At 30.8% G+C, this 17,330-nt stretch overlaps 1 protein-coding gene across 1 annotated transcript; it reads left to right on the top strand.

The window, feature by feature from the left end:
* Positions 1–9: 9 nt before the first annotated feature.
* LOC130621934 (integrin alpha-3-like) lies at positions 10–17,181 on the top strand. Its single transcript, XM_057437301.1, has 34 exons — positions 10–255; positions 2,330–2,472; positions 3,128–3,207; positions 4,256–4,388; positions 4,462–4,535; positions 4,684–4,744; positions 5,030–5,113; positions 5,220–5,267; positions 5,372–5,412; positions 5,526–5,594; positions 5,891–5,949; positions 6,284–6,386; positions 6,503–6,605; positions 6,720–6,814; positions 7,234–7,342; positions 7,538–7,583; positions 8,209–8,310; positions 9,027–9,097; positions 9,193–9,341; positions 10,124–10,315; positions 10,516–10,583; positions 10,698–10,836; positions 11,342–11,407; positions 11,494–11,570; positions 11,672–11,761; positions 11,842–11,944; positions 12,121–12,228; positions 13,098–13,154; positions 13,269–13,307; positions 13,972–14,127; positions 14,472–14,591; positions 14,830–14,934; positions 15,252–15,380; positions 15,802–17,181. Exons 1-34 carry the CDS (start codon positions 98–100, stop codon positions 15,895–15,897), a joined length of 3,273 nt encoding a protein of 1,090 aa, XP_057293284.1. The 5' UTR covers positions 10–97; the 3' UTR covers positions 15,898–17,181.
* Positions 17,182–17,330: the final 149 nt, after the last annotated feature.

Genomic DNA, 17,330 nt, shown 5'->3' with positions numbered 1-17,330 from the left:
ATATCTTTTTTTTGAAACCAAAACAGTCAAGGCCGAGACGACGATAAGAACAATCCTTGGAGGAAAGGGACGATCAAGTTGACATTGCAATAAAGACATGATCGGCAATACTTTGCATTTTTCAAGCTTTATTGCATTTGCAAATCTTGTATTTTCCTTTAATTTGGACTATGAATATTCTGTTTTAAAGACTGGACCAGAAGGCAGTTTATTTGGTTTTTCTGTAGCTGAACATCAAGAGAGAAGTAACAACTGGTGAGTTCGACCTGGCTAGCTAGCTAGTATGATAATGAAAGCAGTAATCATCAAATTATTTATTTGATGAATTAATGTAATTAAATATGGTAATTAATTAAAGCATGCATTAAGGTGAAATCAATGGTACTTAAAAGAAGCAATTTTAGCTATCAATTGTTTTAATTTTCCAGACAATAATAGGGCAAATTAACTCTGATAATATCCTAATTAATCCTAATTTTTAACTATAATTGTGGTTTGATAATTTTATGGGAGGTGAACTGACAAATTTGATTAGTATAGTACTGACTTGAGGATATCATGATGTACCTCTAAATGATGAACAATTCTTATTAGCCCTATATTTTTTACACAATATAGAATAAGGATGCTATCTCCCTGAAAATGCCACATATGTAAGGACAAGCTTGGGTGACCTGTTAAGTTAAATTTATAGTTTTCTGCCAATAACTCTTGCACTTTTCTGAACTTGACCAAATTATTCATGACATACAAAACAGTGCATTAACTCTGTTAGCACACAAAAGACAATTGAAAAAGTATATGGAATCGTGTGACTTTGCTAACTATATTTAGCAAGCAAATTGTATCTAATACAAACTCACTGAGAACTCTACACCAACAACAGTTTCATAAAGGTTTGATCATGATACTGTATGTCTGCCTACGCTCCTGCCACTGAGAATGCATGTCTATCCCACACTATTCTTGTTCATAAAAAAGTAATTTTTACATAAATTGATTTTTGACTTAGTAAATTTCAACAGGGTTCCAAGATACAACAACGGTGCTCTACTACAACCAAAAAGTATGTCATGAATAAATCATGAATACAAGGATTTAAGTTGATCTCAATATTCTATAAAGGGAAGTACAACAAAACTATACAATGCAATCAATCACATTTTTAATCAAATTGCATAATTGCATAAAGCGTCATATAGCTAAAAATTCGAGCCACGACAAGCAGAGTTTTCTCATTCAGAAATTTATGAATGATAAAATCTCCTCCAGTATCCTCAAGATATGATAATACCGTTTTTTAATAATGAACAGTTTTGACAATGTATATACATCTTTAATAAAAACCATATTTTTATATTCTTTTTATTTATATATATAATTTTTAAATTTTGGCCTATTTTGGAATAAAATACACTGGGGGATTTAACCAGCTGAAAAAAAATTTTAATGGTTCTTGATTAAACTGAAAATACAGTACAAAGTACAAAATACAGTACAAGACAAGATAGCATAAAAGAAATTGATTGGTAGGATTAAAAAATCTGAGCATCAGCTATTTTTCTATGACTTAATCATTTTTCTGAAAACACATGTTTTCAATGCTGACTATTATTAGTCAATTGGATTGGTTTGCACACAAATTTTTCGTTAAATGATTTGCTATGTTATTACCCTTCATTAAATACCTTTTTCAGCAATACAGAAGGTGAGTAAACAATGTTAAAATCAGAAAATTTTTTCTGAGACCATATATAGTGATGTGGTTGCCATGGGAACTTCCATAATGGAAAGTTACCAAATAAAACGAAGAGTATTAAATGTCAAAAAGTGTTAGCCATGTTGGACCAGTTTTTTCTTGTAGTTGTAATAAAAAAGTTGGTGAGTTGGGGGTAGTATTCACCCACCAGTAAAAATAAGGTTAAAGGAACTAATTTTTACAGAAGTCCTAAAATTTTACAATATATTTTTTTCTTGACAGATTGTTTGCCAATTTAAAACATAATGCTTAAATTTAAAGGAAAAAATAGTTTAACCATTTTTCAAAAAGAAAAAGAATTCAAATTTCCTGGAAATTGTCAAAAAAATTTGTTGGAACTAACTTTTAAGAATTTGACAAAAAATTAAATCTAAGCAAATATTTAATTAAAAACATTTAGATTTCACCTTTACATTCAGCATGACTTTTACCAAATCACTAATCATCAATTTCTTATATCAGTTGTACTGCAATGTTTAAAAGTATATGTGTCTGTTTTTGTCACCTGTAATTGCGACCAATACTTTAAATATTTTTTTTTCAGTAAAAGGTTACATTGGATTTTTTTAGGATTATTGCAGGTGCACCAAAAGCAGTCAATAAGTATCTGCAAGTTTCATGGAGTAAAGATAACACATCTGGGACTGTGTTCAAATGCAATGCCTCAGAACCATCTTTTAACTGCACAGAAGAAATCATGTTTGATAGCAATCGTAAGCTGATTTTAATAAATTGTTTCTTAAAGGGCCGTTTTTTATTTATATATATGACCATGAAAGTGCGGCATTTAAACTTGCATCTGTGGGTTGCATGTTTACATAAAAAGATAAACGTACCGCAATTTGGAGGTTCCATATGAGAAGAATAAATTATCTATGCAATACTTCTCAAACAAGTTACCATTAAAGAACAACATTATCTTATTAATGATATAATGTGTCTCTCATTTTTTTAGAAACAATAACAAATTTTTACACAATGCACACATGTCTAAAATTTTAATCTTTTCTGTTTTAAATAGCATAGTAATAAATGGTTACATAAAAAATTGTGTTACTTCTTATTTTCCCCTAAAATTATCACATGTATGTCAATCATTTACCAAAATAAGATCTACTTTGGAAGCCAAAAAACATAATCCAGCAGTTGGATAATGAAAAAACGTTGACCAGAAAATATTTTTAATTTTTATTTTTGGAATATATCCTTTGCAAAAGTGTGCCAAGCTGTAAAAGGTTTTTGTGATTTTTTGTGATTTTTTACCCTGCCATATTATTGCCCCATTCTAATGATCATGTGTGAGAAAAATTGCAATTTCCAAACCTTAAACCAATTGTTTCTAATTTTTCTCTGATTTTTTATTTTTAGCTTCTACATCTTCAGAATCAAAAACTAATGAGTGGCTTGGGGTGTCATTGGAAAGTCAAGGAAGGGATAAAAGTGTTATGGTGAGCAGTTTGTTGTTGTTAAGTTTGTGAAGTACCATGTAAATAGGGCTTGATCATTTAAAAATGATCTTTTAAAATTCAATACAAAATTCGAAGTGCCTCTGTGGTAGACACTAAATAAGTATGACTCCTTAGACGCGAGACTCCGTAGAAATATTGAAAGCAACTGCATGCGTCTCACTAAAAACCCATTTCGTGTTTTTTTTTTTTTTTTTGAAAAAACTATTATATAGAGATCTTTGTAAACTTTGTCCAGCAAAGTTTTTTGTACCATTTCAAAATCTTCCAATGTGCTTATACCAAAAATCATAAAATTGCTTTTTCTTAGTTCTGATAAAATATTTCTGATCAATGTCTTAACAATAACCTAATATTGGTCAGAATTATCAAATCATGGTATAAGTATTAATTATGGCTTAATTTTATTGATGGGGATAAAAAATCTTCTTAACACATGTTAGAAACTTCTTCAAGCTTCTACAAATTATTCCACTATGTTACTTGCATGAACTCATTTTCTGCAAGTCGATATTGTAAACAAGTAGGGCTGCTCAATTTCACAACTTTAAGGGGATTGTTCTGGTAAAGTTGTAGGTTGTAAGCAAAATAAATGTTTTTTTCTTAATCATCACAATAATCTAAATTGATTTACATAAACTTTTTTGTCACAAGAAGTAAGCTTTAACATATAATTTTAAAGAATAATAAAATTTGATTGAAACAGGCTGTTCTCAAAATATGTATATGCCATTTAAAACATGGAATTTTCTTTGGTCAAAGGAAAGTATTAAATTCCCTCTTTTTTATTAAAAAAATGCATTTTTATGAAAACAGCAACAACAACAAAAATAATGAAAAAAATAACGAAATCAATTGAGGAAGAATATAACTCTCTAAGAGAAAACTATGTTAAGAAAATATTTTAGCAAGCACTTTTTGGTTCTTTTTTAGAAGTGCAATCTTCTTTGTACATTCTCTGTATAAATCAAATCATGAAACATATTTAATTTGCACTTTAGACAAGGTCTGTTTACATATTTTATTGTAGAGTTGTGCACATAGATATGAATATTACGGTAAATCGCGGCAGTTTCGTTTACTGGAAGGTCAATGCTATCAAGTGGATGCAACTTTGTCATACGAAGAAACTTATTACAACCCTTGTCGTTCATACAACAATGGTAAGTATCAATTTTATTTTTATGCTTTAACATATACTCATCTGTTGTATGTTTTTTTGTATTCTTGCAACAGATCGATCCTCCACGCCTGGACATGAACGTTATGGTCAATGCCAAACTGGCATTGGTTTTAGCATGAATCCCAAGGTATGTCATTCTGAACTTTCATAAAATGATAACAGCGTGTTGACTAGTATGGTTGATCTATCTTAACTGTCAGCCTAACAATCTTGGATCTAATTAAAGAGTCGCGTTTTAGCCAGGTTAATATGGCAAACATGTTTTCTATTTTTAGTACGACAGCGATGGTAATATTAAAGTCATTTTGGGGTCTGTTGGTGCAAAAGATTGGACAGGTAAAATCTGAGTTTTAATAGTTAGCCTTAAACAATTAAAAAATAACCAATGCACCAGAAACTATTTTAAATACCAAGTAACCTAAGTACTTGATTTTACCCTGCATGTGTAATATAAGGGAAACTTAACTGCAAGGTGTGGATTCTCTGTATATTATCTTACTTTGATTTGAAAATAATGTAAGAACATAATTAGGCTACCCAGGCAGGATTTTTAAATAAGCTACCTGGGCACTTGATGAAATGTTAAAAAAAAGATTTAATATAACTGTGTTGCTAATTTAGGCCGACTTTTTCAAGCTGACAGTGATGGAAAGCAGAATGAAACTCCTTTACCAGAGGATAAATATTACCAAGATAGTTATTTTGGTATGTTTCTTGATTGCACTGTTCAAATGTGAAAAAGTAATGTCTTGTATATATTGCATCTTAAAAAAGAACTATATATGATATATTCATATTACTTTTTATTTAGGATATAGTGTTGCATTAGGAAAATTTTACTCTTCGTCTAGTAAATCAGGTAGCAACTGACTTGTTGTTTTTATAAAATACAAAATTTAAATTTTTAATATGTACTATAATTGCTAAAGCTAACAATTTTAAGAAAACTTTTCCTTATTTCAGATATTGCATCTGGTGGACCAAGACATGAAAGTTATGGCACGGTAAACTTTGAATTTTAATTAATAACAAGCTTCGCATCATATTTTCGTTTAAAGATCACATTATACAAAAACTATCCATGTTGTTAGTCATAGTATAAACTCTTTCTTTGTAGGTTATTGTTCATAGAAGTAATGCAAAGGGCTTTTACCAACAATTACCTGAAAAAAATTCAAGGGGAGAGGTTAGCATAGTTTACATTATTATTTATTTTTTTATAACACTTCTTATACGTTTGTTATGGTTCACACTAGTGGATAAAAACTTCACACAACTTTTTTTGAAACATCTGTTGATGTAAGAAGTTAATGTTCACCGAGATAATAAATCTAAATAGATTAAATGAATGTCAAGTTTTATCTTATTAGGTATATATTTAAAAAACTATGGTTCACATCACTAAGATATTAACTCACTAAGAGCTTAATAAACTAAAGCTTATACCACTTGTGTGAACTAATATTGTTTTGTTCTCTACAGATGCAGATAGCGTCAGGATTTGGAATATCTTTGTGTGCTGTAGATTCCAATAGTGATGGGTAAGCTCGCTGAATAAGTTTTCAGTCTATATAACAAATGTTTTGAGCACTTCACTCAAAGCATTTGAAAATTTGAACTTAAGTTATTCAAAAATGTTTTTGTGTGTATCATACACCTACATAGAAAGCAACAAATCAAAACGATGTTGGAGTTTATGTATTTTGATACAAAAATAGTCAATTGTACCCCTAAATATTAAAGATTAGCGAGTACAATTATTTAACAAATCGACATGAAATCACACAAAAAAGATTAATGTTATTTCATGGCTAGCGGACAATTTACTGTGTTGCAGATTAAAAATACAAATGAGTTGTCTTTAAATCTACTTAGGGTTGACGAGTTGGTTATTGGAGCACCTTTCTATGCACCAAAAGGAAGTAAAGATCGTCCAGATAATGGTATCGTTTACATATATCACCAACCAGAAGGACAGGTGTGATTTTGTTGTTGTTATATCAACATAACGTGTGTTTAAATGTGATGATGGGATAAAAAGGATTTGGATTGATAATAAAGGGTTATTTTTTGGTAACTTTCTTTGGTTTCTAGGATAAATTAGTTTTACATAAGAAAATTATTGGTGAGAAAAAATATTCCCAGTTTGGTTATGCTGTTGCAAATGCCGGTGACCTTAATCGTGATGGTTACAATGGTATGTTTTGGAGATAAACATTTATAACATTTTTTTATTCCAAAAAAATTTTGTATGATTAGATTTTGTGACTGCGAAATGCTTTCACTATTATGCTTCTGTTTTTCTCTTTAGATCTTGTAGTGGGTGCACCTCGTGAGAATGGAAATGCTGGTGCTGTTTATGTTTTTCAAGGATCTAACCTTGGGCTTCTTACTGAAAAATCGCAGGTAGGCTCTACATGTAGTTTTAAAGTTTAGAAGTTTAGTCATATGATTAAGGGCAGGAACTTCGTAATATTGATGCTTATGGCTCAACAAATATGCAGTAAATTTAGGTAACTCTGATTACCCAGGGAGAACTTGAAAAAAATCAGTGAATTGGCTCCAGTCATGGAGTTGTGAACCTAAATCAAAAATAAAGTTAAAATGGGTAATGTTCATTGCATAACGTGAGCCTGTTACCTGAGTGAAAGTAGATTCACTTATCAGGAGGGATGTGTTTGTTAAAGTGGGAGGTTTCAATAATATTTTTGTTGCATGTGGAAAATATTTTCACTTGACACAGCAGAATTTACTAATTCTGGCAGTAGCTTTAAAAAAATGCCATGTTATTTTAGTATATTTTCTATTAAAAACCTCTTTTCCAGCATATCCCAGCTTCAACTATTCATAGTGGGTTAACGAACAACATTGGATTAAAAGGCTTTGGTCGTTCATTAGCTGGTGGTCTTGATTTGGACAACAATGGATTTAATGGTACAACAATCTTCACATATTACTTGAGATTTTTTGTTCCAATTCCGGCAGATTTTTTTACGTCTACATAAATATATTAATAGATATTATATATCTTAATAATACATAAACCTAACTAATGGAAGATTTATCAAGGGCTTTTTTTTGATCCCTAAATTATATGATAGAAGAATACGATAGTAAACTTCTGTTTAGATGTGCTTGTTGGTGCTTTCATGTCAAATCAAGTTGTTCTCTTAAGGTTTGTTTGTTATAATGTGAATAAAAGGGACTGAATAAAAATATGGAAGTTTTTGACTCAAAATGTATGTATCAAAATGTGGTTAAGCAGAAATGGTAAAAATTCTTATTAATTGAGAAATGTATTTGTATTTTAAAGTTTTTGTATAATTTCCTTTCTATATATTTTAATATTAGATTAAATTGGTTGAGAATTGAGATTAAAATTAAACACACAGCAAATTAATACTTTATTTCCTATACTAAACATTTCATCTTATTTTTTATGCACTAGCTCTTTTCTTGTTCTAAAATCATTTTTATTATGTAAAATTTTTGTTTCATTAAGGACCATTATCATGTCATAATACTCCAGTATGTTGTAAAAGCCCTGGATAGTTTTCTTTGCTATTTAAGGCATCTTATTCTCGCTCTTGATCGTGGTGTTAACATTCACCTAGTTTCGCCAACACGAAAACTAAAGCAATTTTTTTCAGTTAACAGCTTAAATGTCTGTTTTTTTCTGTTGATTCAAAGTCCTGTTTTGCATTGAAATTCCAAACTATTTCAAACAGTTATAATTTATACTTAATGTAACTGTAATTGATAGAACTTACTGAAGCTATTATATATGCTGTTATTGGTAGGTCTCGACCAGTAATTCGAACTGCATCAAGTATGGAATTTAGTCCCACAGAGGTCAACATCACGGATAAAGATTGTTTTGTAAATAATAAGTACACCAACTGGTAAGTGTTATATGCAACCTTCCAATATCAAAGCCGCCCTATTTATTTATTTATTCGAAAAGTTTACCAAGGATAGCCTCTTCAGTTTGTATTAGTGCTATTGGAATTACTATCAACGAGGGTGTTCATAGAAGGTCCTAGTGCATTTTAAACTCCCATTCGAGCTACGAAAATCGTGCAAGCACAGCAATTGCTTAACTAGAAAACCACCTAAGATATCAATCCTTTTCTGATGCTTAACGATAAGCAGAAAGGATAGATTTACACTTTTATAGTCTCTGGCATGTCTCAGCATGGTTTAAACCTAAGAACTCCTGCACCAGAAACGAACGTTCTACCACAAGGCTACCAGTTGCTTTGAGGTTAAAAATATTTTTAAAGTCATTAAACAAAAAAAATAATAAACTTTATCAAGGAAATATACTTTCCAATAGCTTCTGTGCATTGCTTTTGTTTGCAGAGCGCCTTTCATTTTGACCTTTTGCATGTAACCAGTATATAACATTTGTAATATCCTGTCATATCAAACTTCACGAACATAAATCAACTTGAATTAAATCCAAAATGTAGGGAAGGTACTGGATGTATTTCAATTTTAAAAAATTGGCCCTGGTTTCTATTTCGTTAGCAGCAATGTTCACTACGCATGCGCACAATACTCCTGTATATAATGAAAAGGACTTTTTCTAATAATGATTTTTACACGTTTTTTATAGCTTCAAGCTACGATTTTGTTACAATTTTTCTGACTTATCGCTTGTTTTGGATAGCAAACAAAAAAATGTCTGTAAGTAAATACATTAGCCTTTATCTTCGAAGTAATTTGTTATGTTTTCTTTTAAAAAGATAGTGAATGCGTCTTCGTTGAATTCATTTTTTCAGCTGTGAAGTACACGATTATTGCTGATCCTATCCGTAAGCCAAGAGTAAATTTTGCTGAAACATTCAACAACGTGTATTCTTTCTATGTGAAAAGTTCAGTTCAAACAAAATGCAAAGATATCGAGAGGATGCATCTCATCTTCAATGAGGTATGTTTTTGTAATGTCGGCTGTTACAAAGTTGATTGTTTGCATCAGTAAAATAAACTGGTTTTAAATAAGAATCAGATTTCCAGTGATAAAGTGAACGAAAAAGTTTAAAAGAAAAAGTCTCACAATTGGTAAAATTTTTAAGGATTTATTAAATAAATTTTCCAATCTCTATGAAAATTTTGAAAGTTAACCTGTCAAGGCTGAAATATGGAAAAGCTAATAAGCCACCATACAAAGCATATTTTTTTGTAAATTTTACAGTACAAAATAAAACGGTATCATTTTGTAGGTATTTTTATTACCTTAAGAGAAGAATCTCTGCAGAACGTTTGTTAGGCCCAAAAGTAATTTTTTTGTGGAATAAATTTTTCATTTTACAGCATTTTTTATGCAAATTGCAGAAATTTTTTTGTGATTCGAAAAAAAAATATGCAGAAATAAAGTTTGCAGTTGGCATGATGGCAAGGAAAAATATTTTTAATCAACTTAAAATTTATCAAAGTATCGAAATCAATTATCAAGAAAATATATTCCTTAAACATGTTCATTTTACTCATCGTTTTTAGGAATTTTGTATATTTTTATAATAAATTAACGATTGATCAACGTTTGCCCACTTTTTGCTGAAATTTTTCGATTTGCTCCTTAAAATGAAATTTTGCGTAACTTAATTTTGCGTTTAGGATGCAAAATCATAAAAATAAATCCCACAAAAACTTGAATTTTTTAAAAAATTTTTCTCTAAAGTATGTTTATATGAAAATCTAACCAATATTTAGGATGGTGGAATTGCTGAGTATCCCGATTTAACATTTGTAGTGAAACACGAACTTCCATATGGTGATGGCCTGAACGAAATACCAAAACCCAATCGCAGTAGCGAATATATTCCTTCTTTGGATGAATATCCCATACTTACAAAACATTTCCATGATGGTTCAGCCTCGTCCAAACACAGGCTGGAAGTTAAGGTAAACAATACCTATACATGGTGCTATCAGTGTCCATGTGTGGATTATCTAATTTACGCGAACGAACGTTTCCGTTAACTTAATTGACGTTTATGTGAGTCACTGAAATCGAAGATTGGCAGCATGACATAAACGTTTATATTATTATACAGCCTGTTTCGTAGTACTTTTATTTATTTATTTATTTTTGTTATTTGTAGCTAAAGTTTAAAAGAGAATGTACCACATGCATTTCTGATCTGTCAATTCATTCAAAAGCGTCAAATTAGTAAGTAATTTATTTTTTTCGTCGCCGAGAATTTAATACCGTCGCCGTCGTTGTTGTGGCAACCGATACCATTAAACATTTTATAATTTTCTAACATCATTATCTTTTGTTTAGCACCCTCCGTCTCAGAGAAAAGACCTTCCGTTTTAACGTAACTATAAAAAATAAAGGAACAGATCCGGCCTTTTCTGTTGGACTGAAATTCAGCTTTCCACCAAAGTTAGAACTTAGCCATGTTCTTGACGAAAATGAAGTGAGTTGAAGTTGTTTGGTGGACTTGTTAAGAATTTCCTAGTATTTTTTTAATTGAAATGGGTGCCATTGTCATCTTAAAGTCTGGAGAAAATGTTTTCTTTGAGCGTAAGGAGTGGTCGTTGTGCGTTCGTTTTTTTTTTAAATAAATAATTTAAACTCATCCTAAATTTAAATTTTTAGTTTGTTACTATTTTAGGTGGCTAGGGAGTATTTGATTGATGCGTGTGCTTTTTTCCGCAGGGCGTTTAAACAAGCCAATATAATATTGCAATTGGAATTGCATTAGCCACAATTCTAAGCTGTAGTGTCAGTTCCCTGGCCGTTACTTTTTTTTCTTATATACAAAAGTTGATTCACCTTACTGACCAATTTTAGCACCCGGGAGTTTGTTACTGGTTTCAACTTTTTGGGTGGGTACCTGACATATTGGCAAGGGTGGGGCGCTTATTTGAGTATTGGGCGCGTATTTGCGGTTATTTATCATTTCCATTTCATCTCTTTAGGACGAAGTTTTATGCGAGAAAGACGCTTGTCAAAACATATTTAACAAATTTAAAACGAATCAAGTGGTGAGTTACTTTAAATTTATTTATTCTGTTTGTTTGTTCGTTCTTTGCAGTGTTCTTGTACGGTTTTTTTCTGTTTTCAACAACAGACACAACTTGGGGTTGTTTTAAACACAAGAAGCTTTGGTCCAAACAGCGCAAACAACATCTCAGTTTACGTGACAAGGTGAATATATTTGGTTCATCAACTACCAACATAAGAATTGTGCACCAACAATAGGGATCATAACGAGATTTTACGTGTGCATGTGTGTCTTCATGTTTTAGTGTCAACGATGAAGCCAAAAACACAACATTCGATAACAAGATTGACATCTCCTTCGATATCAAAGTTGTGGCTGACATCCAACTTTTAGCGTAAGTTGATTCCTTCTAATTTGTTTTTTATTCAAAATTATCTAACCTTTATGCCTTACTATGCCTATTTATATTTACAGGGCTATTTCAACACAACAGGTCCTATATGAAGGGACAGTTAAAGGTGAAAATGCGATGACATCATTGCAAGATGCTGGACAAGCTATTGAACATAAATATGCCGTACGTGTTTACTTTTCTTGTTGTTTTTGTTTTTGTTGTCGTCGTCGTAGTCGTTATTGTTGTTGTTGTTGTTGCCGTTGTCGTCGTTGTTGTTGTTATTGTTTTTGTTGTAGTTATTGTCGTTGCGTCTGATTTACATCATTCAGCATTTTAAATAATTTAAATTCATATTTTAGGTTTTAAATAATGGTCCGGATATTTTGCCGAAAGCTAATGTCACATTGTACTGGCCAATTGAAACATTAAGTGGGAAGCATCTTCTGTATCTGGTGGGAGTGACTTATGTAAGAATGTGGGATAAAACTAAAGAATAAAAGACAACTAAGAATAAAATAAAGAATAGAACACACCTAAGGGGAGAAATTTTCGCCAGAAGAATATTAATTCACGAAATTAAGTTCCCGCGAAGATTTCTCGCTTAAGGTATCCAACGTGTGCCGACATTGACTAATGATAACAAGTGTGGAACAAAAATTTTAACAAAATCATGTATTAAAAAAACGTTGTTCGAATTGATATTGGAATTTTTTTATATTGATAAAATGTAAACAGCCAATACTATCAACAATCTTGGTAAGTATCAACAGTGCAACGTGTTACTGCGACTTAAACCCGTTGAAGACCAAAAATTTAAGAAATTTGTTGGAACTAAAAACAAAAACTCTTTGTACAGTTAAGCGATATAGCGATAATTTTGCACTAAATGCTGGGCGGACATGCCTCCTCTAAAATCTTCTTTTTGAAAAACCTTCTCCATAGTCCTCTATTTTCCTCTAAAGAGTTAAAATGTGCCAAATCCCCCCTTTAACTTCTCTAGTTACACTGACAAGTTCCACTATTATGTTACAGAGATTTTACTTTTTTTATAGTGGTATAAACTGTTAGTTCTATACTTCATGTTAGCAATACGTCCTTTATCAAAAGCTTAATTTCAATCGTTTTTAAATCATTTATCCTGAAAGTAATACTTTCCTCTTCACATCGAAAATTGATCTTCTAAAATTCTCTATTTTTCTTCAAAATTTTCATTTTTGCGAATAAAACTTCTAAATCAGTTCAAAATCTCATCTTTTTCTTGTGGTCACCCTAAAATGGCATTCATCCTTTCCAACCTTTTATTTGAATTCTTATTGTTGTTTTTCTTATTATTTAGTCAAGTTCGAACGTGAAATGTGTTTTACCAGAATTTACGAACGTGTTGCATTTGAAGGTGAGATCAAAACACTTATTCATACAACATGTCCCACATATAAAGATGATAGAGTTTATTATTCCAAAATCCTTCATCTACAAACTTGTGGTTAACTGTCTATGTTATTTTTAGAGCAAAAACAGAACGACACCCTCTAAACTGATAGCAAATGTAAGTATTACGTCATTTGAACCACAAAAAATGCCCAGTCTTACTATGCCTTATCATACTCTGTTTTTAAACAAATTTCCTGCTCCCCTGTGTGTTCGAGTTAGCGCTGTGTATCTCCTTATGTTAAAAGAATTTTAAATTGATCTTGTTGCAGGGATAGGAATCTCTCTCCAAATTACATTTATTAGAACGAAGTGAATCATAAAATAATTTGTTTTATTCTTCTTTATCTCAGAGTCGCAATGAAAAAAATATTTAAACCATCGCCAGGGTAAAATATAGAAACAGGAATTTTCTATAAACTTAAAATTAGTATATATCAGAATTCTTTAATACTAATCACAGGTATATTACTCGTGGTAGCGTAATTAAAAATAGGGAGACAACATGAAATTTCGAGCAATTTTACCACCCATTGTTTTTAAAAAGAGATCTGATTACACATTTTTAATTGCTTTCTTTTACAGACCTATATGTGAAAAGGCACCTGCTTCAACACCTACTTCAAGTTATTAATATCACCCTCATTAGAAGGAAATATAAACCCTCAAGCCCCATCACCCCCTACACTCAAGTCAACTCCCTCCACACTCGCACAATTAGGTCACCAATAGTAGGGGTAATGTAAAGAAAACCACGTAATATAATTAATCATCTCCTTTAGGCAGTAGAATCAAACACGGTGTTTTTACAAGCAAAAGGAAAGTTTTTAAAGAGCAGACAGCGCAGAGATGTGTCCAATACATCAGTGCCTACCGAAACACCCACGGTTGTTTCAGAAAACAAAGTATTGGAAAGAAAGAAAGACGGGATAACTTTGGTAAGAAGGAAATGTTTTTTATCGATAAATTTATTTGTATCTTGTGAAAGGTATTTGTTAGATATATATGGATAATAAAGGAAATAAATTATGTTTCTTTTGTTTTTTACATCTTTTAATGACTTTCATTTTTGTAAAGAACGCCCCTTCATTTAAACGCCCGCTCGAATAAACGCCCTGGTAAAGGCGCTATCGTTTGAATTTTTTGTACTAAACGAGTCTTTTCGAAGCTGTGTTCTTTCATCAAATTTTGCAAAAAATGCCATTATGACATTATTTGCCTTTATAAAAAGTCTAGCAGAAATGTTCTAAATAAACCTGATGCATCTTACCATATATTTCAGGATTGTACTAGTGGGAAAGCTAAGTGTGTCTCTATCACGTGTACAGTAGAAAATTTGAAGAGTGGAGATACGTCATCGATAACTGTTAAGTCGAGACTATGGGAAGCTTCGTTACTTTTGGTAAGAAATTGAAGTTTACTGATCTATCAATCTTTTTACTCAGCAACTGCTGAATTTTTCAAGTAAAGTGAAAAAATTTGAGATTTTTGTCATGTTTAAGCATTGGTTGATGTAATAATTCTTTTATCTCTATGTTCTTCCATGAATTTCGCCGCCAATAAGGGACGGCCTCGATAACCGGACGTTATCTTAGGGACGTTCTGGAAATAACGGAGATAAAGTTAATTTACTTTTGTAGGATTATTATGGAGATGTGCTTACTATCGTATCGCATGGTATGGTGGAGTTAGGAACAAATGTATCTTATATCAGTGATCCTAACTTAGATAATAATGAGAACGAAGTAAGTAATAATTTCATTCGAGCGTTCGTTCGTTCATGTATTCATTCAATATCTTATTCGTGCATTCATGCATTTATTTATTCATTTATTCATTCATTCATTCATTCATTCATTCATTCATTCATTCATTCATTCGACTATGTATTCATTCGTTACTCACTCCTCCATTTATTCATTCATTCACTTATTCATTCATTCATTCATTTATTCATTTATTTATTCATTCGTTTATTCATACATTCACTCACTCACTCACTCATTTATTCAGTTTGATAACCGATCGATTATTTATTTCATTGTTGACTTTTTGTTTTCAGCTTTACACTGTGATCAATCCAGTCTTTGCTGCTAAAGGAAAAGATAGTGGAATCAAGCAATGGCAAATAGCTTTGGCAGCAGTTGCTGGTTGTTTACTGTTAGCCTTGTTAATATTTGCTTTGTATAAGGTACGGAATTTGTATTTATTTGAAACACATTGTGTAGAATTTTCACTCGATTTAAGCTTATACTTATGCTCTAAGTCTGAATTTCATCCTTATTAAGATTAAATAATGAAGCCATATCCAAACTTCCAAAAAATAAAAAATCAAAGTTTCAGTTATCAAGAGAAAAAGGTTTAGAAAAACTTGTTCAACTTGTTAAGATATTCGTATTTTGTGATTCGAATTTTCAAATGTTTTTTTTATCGCTCAAGACTAAAGAAAACCGATTAAAGACCAACTAAAATGTTCGAGTATTGAGCATTTGAGTTTTTTAAACTGTGACAACATTAGTCAATTCTTTTTTTTATATACTGTAATACTGTGTAATAAAGTGAACTTTTTACATTAAATTTTAACTCTCGTGTCTTAAATAAATCTTTTCCAGGTTGGTTTCTTTAAACGAAAGAGAACTTCATCAAGTACATATAAAAAGAAGGAAACGGATAAATCGTTAATTGGAAAAAGCAAGAACGGTTACTAAATGTACGGGACCGAGAAAACATTCGCACATTTGTCGGAGTAAGAAAACCTTAAGGACGACAAATTTGAGTTTTAGGTTTTTAATGAACGTAAGAATATGTGGTCTTTAGAATTTTTATGCAATTTAATGTTTATACATCTTATAATTTTTTAATAGTTATTTTGTATTATTTAGAGCTTGTTTTTCCAAATTTACAGGCTTGTCTAAAAATCTCTTACCTCGCGTTGACCGCTACGCAGTACATAAATATATTTTTATTTCATTTATTTCATATATTTTCTATTTTATTTATTATTGTTTATTATTTTTATAATAAATTAGTTTATTTTGTTATAGTATTAATATATGTTATTATCGTAGGCTGAACAAGCTTTTTTTAAATAAATATTCAAATAATATAGTTTATATATAAAAATTTTACGCAACCTATTTCTTCCATAAATTTCCACGGCGTTCTATGTGATGAAGACATATTTTGATGTAGAGAAGTAATACACATGTTTTTTTATAAGAACGATTTTATAACATTACCTTATGTTTTTCTAAAAAAAATGCTTTATGCCTATATCTTGTGTTCTAAGTCTGAAAAAAAAATTAAGGATGTAAATTCTTTTCGATTTTTTCGCTGACTTGATTGTTCAACACAATTATATAGAGCTTAAGTAGCAACAAACACCCATATTATTCGTATGAACATCACATTTTGGAGAAATTTGAGTGGAAAACAATAAAAATTCTTAATATTAAGAACAAAATAAAACAAGTCCGGCTACTCGAAAAATAATAATAGTCAGTCTAGGACCAAAATTTACTGGTTCTTTTAAAAAAGTGTATTTTACAAAAGGATGTAGAAAAAACATTAATTCTCAATGTGCAAGCCTCGTGTACAAGCAAAAACTCGGCTGAGTGGCGTTTTTATTGCCATAAATTTTTGACTCCAATGCATGTTTTAAAAGGCAACGCCAAGAGGAAATACTGATTGGAGGAAATATGGTATTACATTATTAGCTTTTTACGAGAATGTTTAAATACGGAAGTTGTCGATCATTAAGGACATCCTTTATATCCATATAAGGAAGTTTCTTTACTTTGAACTTTTAATCATGTAACGATTGTTTTTCGTTTTCCCCTTTAAATATTTGTCCTCCTCCTTATAATTTTTAAATGTATTTTATTGTATTCAAGGAAAAAGTTTTTCCTATTTTAATATGCAAATTATTACATTATTTTTTTAACGTGTATTTATGTAATATGTTTTTTAGTTAAATTAAAAGTCTTTTAAAAGGTTGTTTTTCTTGAATGAAAGTATCTGCGATGGAGGACACTCAAACAAAGATTCGGTCTGTTAATAATGTTATGGCTATTTCTTTTGTTTTTGTATTAAAAGGTTGTTAAAATACAATCAATGTTTACCGTTTTTATTGTGTTGATAA

This window comes from Hydractinia symbiolongicarpus, chromosome 12 (assembly GCF_029227915.1).
Source record: "Hydractinia symbiolongicarpus strain clone_291-10 chromosome 12, HSymV2.1, whole genome shotgun sequence".
NCBI lineage: Eukaryota > Metazoa > Cnidaria > Hydrozoa > Anthoathecata > Hydractiniidae > Hydractinia > Hydractinia symbiolongicarpus.
This window is presented reverse-complemented; position numbering and strand designations above follow the sequence as displayed.

Bases quoted from the DNA above. Each gene is read 5' to 3' on its own strand.
- LOC130621934 (XM_057437301.1), top strand. From the start codon at position 98: ATGATCGGCAATACTTTGCATTTTTCAAGCTTTATTGCATTTGCAAAT. The intron at 3,208-4,255 runs GTGAGCAGTTTG...ATTTTATTGTAG, and splicing joins GAAGGGATAAAAGTGTTATG to AGTTGTGCACATAGATATGA. The intron at 14,592-14,829 runs GTAAGAAATTGA...TTACTTTTGTAG, and splicing joins GGGAAGCTTCGTTACTTTTG to GATTATTATGGAGATGTGCT.